This window comes from Stegastes partitus, unplaced genomic scaffold (genome assembly GCF_000690725.1).
Source record: "Stegastes partitus isolate 25-593 unplaced genomic scaffold, Stegastes_partitus-1.0.2 Scaffold1526, whole genome shotgun sequence".
NCBI classification, from domain to species: Eukaryota; Metazoa; Chordata; class Actinopteri; family Pomacentridae; genus Stegastes; species Stegastes partitus.
In genome coordinates, this window is record NW_007579257.1 from 128,028 (window position 1) to 132,928 (window position 4,901).

At 47.5% G+C, this 4,901-nt stretch overlaps 1 protein-coding gene across 1 annotated transcript in view; it reads right to left on the reverse strand.

Annotated features, from left to right (window-relative positions):
* Positions 1-452: 452 nt before the first annotated feature.
* cnga1b (cyclic nucleotide gated channel subunit alpha 1b) overlaps positions 453-4,901 on the reverse strand; it is a 7,130-nt gene continuing 2,681 nt past the window's right edge. Inside the window, exons 4-12 of the mRNA XM_008300334.1 lie at positions 4,586-4,680; positions 4,069-4,243; positions 3,668-3,804; positions 2,952-3,124; positions 2,302-2,427; positions 1,611-1,763; positions 1,307-1,538; positions 764-939; positions 453-689 (exon numbers count right to left, since the gene is read on the reverse strand). Of these exons, the coding sequence (XP_008298556.1) occupies positions 453-689; positions 764-939; positions 1,307-1,538; positions 1,611-1,763; positions 2,302-2,427; positions 2,952-3,124; positions 3,668-3,804; positions 4,069-4,243; positions 4,586-4,680 (1,504 nt within the window). The remainder of the gene's footprint in view (positions 690-763; positions 940-1,306; positions 1,539-1,610; positions 1,764-2,301; positions 2,428-2,951; positions 3,125-3,667; positions 3,805-4,068; positions 4,244-4,585; positions 4,681-4,901) is intronic.

Here is a 4,901-nt window from a genome sequence, read left to right on the forward strand (position 1 = left end):
ATGAACACATGAAACATGAGAGTCGTCACACTCAGCAGCTCCGTCACGGTTTAGAGTAAAGCTGCAGCTTTTGGATCCTTTTAAATGAACAAACTCTGAGGATGAACGTGAACCTCAGTCTGTCCTGGTTCTCCCAAGGTTTCACAAACTAACCTTCAGGGAACGTTCTAGGATGTTTTAAACTTATTTTTTCAGTTGGGAACTATTTACTGTTTTTGAATGTTCTCTGAAGATCCTCTTGAGGGTTCAAAAAGCCCTTTAGGGAACCTTGACAGAACGTTCCCAGACGGGATCAGAATTATGGTTCAAACCAGAAGAATCTTGTAATTGGGGCAGACTACTTGTTTACAATGTTCTGGGCACCTTTGGAAGGTTCCCTGAAGGTTCTCTCATGGTTTTACAAAGTCACCCTCAGGGAACATTGGACCAGGTCTAACTCCGCCCGCCTCCTTCTACTTCTCTTCTTTGGCCGGCGCCGTCTCGGGCGGCGGGGCGTCCACCGGCTGGTCGGCCCGCGGCGGCGGCGCCATCTTCTTCTCCAGCCGGGTGACTCGGTACTTGAGCTTGCTGTGCGTGGCCTCGTGCTCGGCCAGCAGTCGGGCGTAGCGGGTCTGCAGGACGTCCAGCGTGCTCGTCATGCGGTCCACCTTCTCCTCGATCTCCTTGGGGTCGGGGCCCTGCGCCGCCACCTGCAGGACAACAGCGGCTCTGACGTCAGCGGCTCGACTCGGCGACTCACCTGTGTGATGTCATGTGATCGTACCTCCAGGTCCAGCAGCCCGTCCTTCATCAGGATCTGCCTCCCCTTCTCCTCCAGCATCGCCTTGGCATCCGGATACTCGGTCAGCGCCTCCATCAGGTCGTCTTTGGAGAGGCAGAAGAGGTCGGAGTAGCCGATGCTGCGGATGTTGGCCGTCCTCCGGTTTCCTGCTTTGCTGCCTGGTTCAGGGAACAGAGGCGTCAGGGACCACGTTATGGACGGGATCACATTGTTCAAGCTTTTGTCACCTCAGACAAACCAGGGATCTGGTTTAAGAATGTTTTTGTTAAAATAGATAAGTTTTGGGTGAAGTGTAGGTAATGTCTATACTTATATATTTACAGTGTGTTTCTCTTTCACATTCACACACTCATGGTGACTGAGCTCCATGCAAGGTGCTGCCCGCCATCGGGAGCAACTTCGGGTTCAGCGTCTTGCCCAAGGACACTTCCACTGTGGAGGGATGGAACCACCAACCTTGTGGCTGGTGGTAACCTGAACCACAGCCGGCCTGACAGGAGCAGAACTCCTCCACCAGCTAACTACCTTTGATTGCCAGGATACTGATCTCGCCGAAGTAGCTTCCGTCGCTGAGGACGACGAACTGCTTGATGCCGTCGTCGGCCACCACGGCCAGCTTGCCCTCCTTGATGATGTACATCTCGCGGCCGATGTCGCCCTTCTTGCAGATGTAGTCTCCGGGGCTGTAGACCTGTGGCTGCAGCTTCAGAACCAGCTCCACCAGCAGACCGGCCTCGCAGTCGGCGAAGATTCGGACCTGCAGAACCAAACACGGGCTTTAATCCACCTGAGCTGCTGTGAGTGAGCAGCGCTGTGGGGAGATGCAGACCTTCTTCAGCGTGTCCAGGTGGACGTTGATGGCGATCTCGGCTCTCAGCTTGTCCGGCAGGTACTTCAGCACCTCCCTCTCGTCCACCGCCTTCTTATTGGTCCACAGGAAGTCGAACCACTTGATCACTCGCTTCTCCAGGTCCTTCGTTACCTGGAGAGCAGCACAGACACAGACGATATCTGTGAGAAAACGTTCTGTTCATGTTTGGTCGTCACTTATTCTTTTTTCAGCCCTCCATCAAAACGAACCTGTCCAACGTAAAACTTGTTTAAAATGACTCAAGATTTGTCTAAAATGACTAAAAGTTGTCAAAGATGGCAACAGTTCTTCCAAAATGGCTTTAAATCTGTCCAATCCGACAAGAATTTGAACAGAACTATCAAAATTAATAAAAGGAATTAAAATGTGTCCAACGTGACACAATCTTGTCCAAAACAACACAAAACATGCATTCAACGCGACAGTCTCTTCAAAATGACTCCATTTTTTCCTCAGCATGATAAAAACTGTCCAAAATGTTTTAAAGTGAGCCCAAAATGACACAAAGACGTCGTCCAGTCTGACAAGAACTTGTCCAAATGTGTCTGGTCCGACAGAAAGACGCCCAGAACCTTTGAAATGTCTCTGAAATGACTCCAACTTTGGTCGCTGCCAGTTTGGGCCTCGGCTGACGATGGTACCCACTGACCTTTCGGAAGCTCATGTACTGCTTGATGGCGTCGATGCGAGCCTGGAAGTCGGCTCTGGCAGCGTTCATGTTGGTGATCATGGAGCCGACGTTACCGACGATGGTGGCGAAGATCAAAACGCCGACCTGGAGGACGGACGGACACGAAGCAAATGCTTTACACACTTCATTTCTTTGTGTCTGAAGCTTTGTTAGCATGTTGTGGCATTTCTGAGACTTTCATTCATATTTTATCGCAGATGAACTTTTCAGGTTTTATCAGAATAGTTGCTGTATTTTTATTTTCTTTGTTGTTGGAGATTTAAATAGTTTTAAGCACATTTTTCATACATTCTAGAAACACTTTATGAGTGTTTTTAACTCATTATAATCTATCATGGAAGTTGTTTTTTTAAATTGTATGTTATTTTATTTTATTTAGATGTTCTCTGGTGAGTCAGTCTTTGCAGATGTCTGTAAGTCTTTTAACACAGGATTGGGCCGGACTTTCTAGAACCATCCATAAACATATAATAACATGTAAATGTGTGAAAGCGCTTCACTGATATTTCTTTACATTTATTGTGAATTTTATAGATTGTTTTCACCTTTTATTGAACATTTTTGGGCGTCTTTTGCAATTTGTGCCACATTTGATTTTATTCACCCACCAAGAAGTCAGTGACGACGAAGAAGTACTCGGAGTTCTCCACAGGGGGCGGCGTTTCCCCGATGGTGGTGAGCGTCAGCGTGGACCAGTACATGCTGTAGGCGTACTTCCTCACCAGGCGACCAAACTCCGGGTCCGACGGGTCCGGATACACGAACCTGTCGGCACCAAAGCCTGAAGATGGAGAGGACGCAGGCTTTTATAATGGAGCGGCAGGCCCGGTTCTACAGGGTTCTAACGCATGAAAACACTCTCAGCTGAACCCTGAACAATAAATGTGCTGTCATCAACCTGTGGGACGTGAGTGGGAACTTCACCGCATCAGTCTGGACTCAGTAAAACGAAAAGTGTGTCGAAGTGATTCACAGCAAAAGTAGAAACAAAAAAAAACGCGACACAAAGCAAGAACAGCAAGACAAAAACAACGAGAAATGAAACAAGAAAAACGCAAAACATGAAAAATACGACAAAATTAAAAAGATAAGACACAAAACGAGAAAATTAGACACAAGATGAACAAACGAGAAAACGGGACAAAATGAAAAAAGCAAAACATCAAACGAGAAAAACGAGACGTAAATACGAAAAAGAGGCACAAATGAAGTGAACCTCGCTGAAGCAGGTGAAACCACAAATACATTCAACAACATAAAGCCCGGTTCTGCTGCGTTGTGGACGGGAGGTTGTGTGGTTCTGATGGAAGCTGCAGAGACCCACCCACGGCCTTGGAGAAGGAGTAGTAGAGGCAGGCGTTCCAGTGGATGATGATGACGATGTACATGACCAGGTTGGAGATACGGAGAGCGTTGGGGTAGTTGGTTCTGGTCTCAGTCCGCTGGAAGAACTCCAACATCCTGACAAAGAGACGGCTGGTCAGCAGAGTGTGTGCACAGGCTCTCATGTGTCCTCAACAACGAACCAGTGAAGGAACCGCCAAACAACTGGGTAACTTGAAAAACATCCAGTTTGCTGAGCTTCAGGTGGGTTCACAGCTTGGTGTTCGACATGATTAGCATCTTAATGTTCTAGGTTTTGGTGCGTTAGCGTCCAGAAAGCCTCGTAAGAAGCCACTGAAGAAGCTTCATGAGAGCAGGCATCAGCGACTCAGCCCCACGTACCTGTTGAATCGCAGCAGCTTGTTGAGGCGGATCTCAGGGTAGGAGAAGCCGAAGACGATGTACAGCAGGTCGGTGGGAACCATGGAGGCCATGTCCAGCTTGAACTGGAAGCTCTTCATGTAGCGCTCACGTAGCTTCAGCTCGTCCTTCACCAGCAGACCCTGCTCCAGGTAGCCTGCAGACACAGAGACCGGGCCGCACCGCCGGGTTAGTGGCTTGTCTGGGCTACTTTTAGTTCTGGTTGTGTAACGCCACGTCAGTGTTTGAATCCATGTGTTTTAATGTTACACAAAACTCAAGATGCTGACCAAGTTCTCTGCTGGGCTTCTTCAGATCTTGTCCAAAACCTCGAAATTAACTCACTAAAGAATCAAAAACCTCGATGTTAAGGCACGAAACAGTCAAAAGCTGGATATTAATGCACCAAAATGTGGAAAACCTGGATATTGACACATAAAAACATCAAAAACTGGCAGATTAACTTATCTAAATGTCAAGAACCTGCTTATTAACGCACCACACATCAGAAACTGGAACTCATGGGCCAGAACTTCAACAACCAAGATACTGCCACACCGAAACTTCAGAAACCTGCATATTAAGGCTAAAAACCTGGATATTAAGGCAACAAAATGTCAGACAACCTGGATACTAACTCACTAAAGAAAACTCAGATCTGTACGTTTACATACCACCGTGTCAAACACCTGGATGCAGCCCAACGACAAAAACCTTCACATTAGCTCATCAAAGTGTCAAAAACATTGACAGTAAAGCACCAAAGTGTCACAAACCAGGACATTACCGTAACAAACTGCCATAGAGCTGAATAT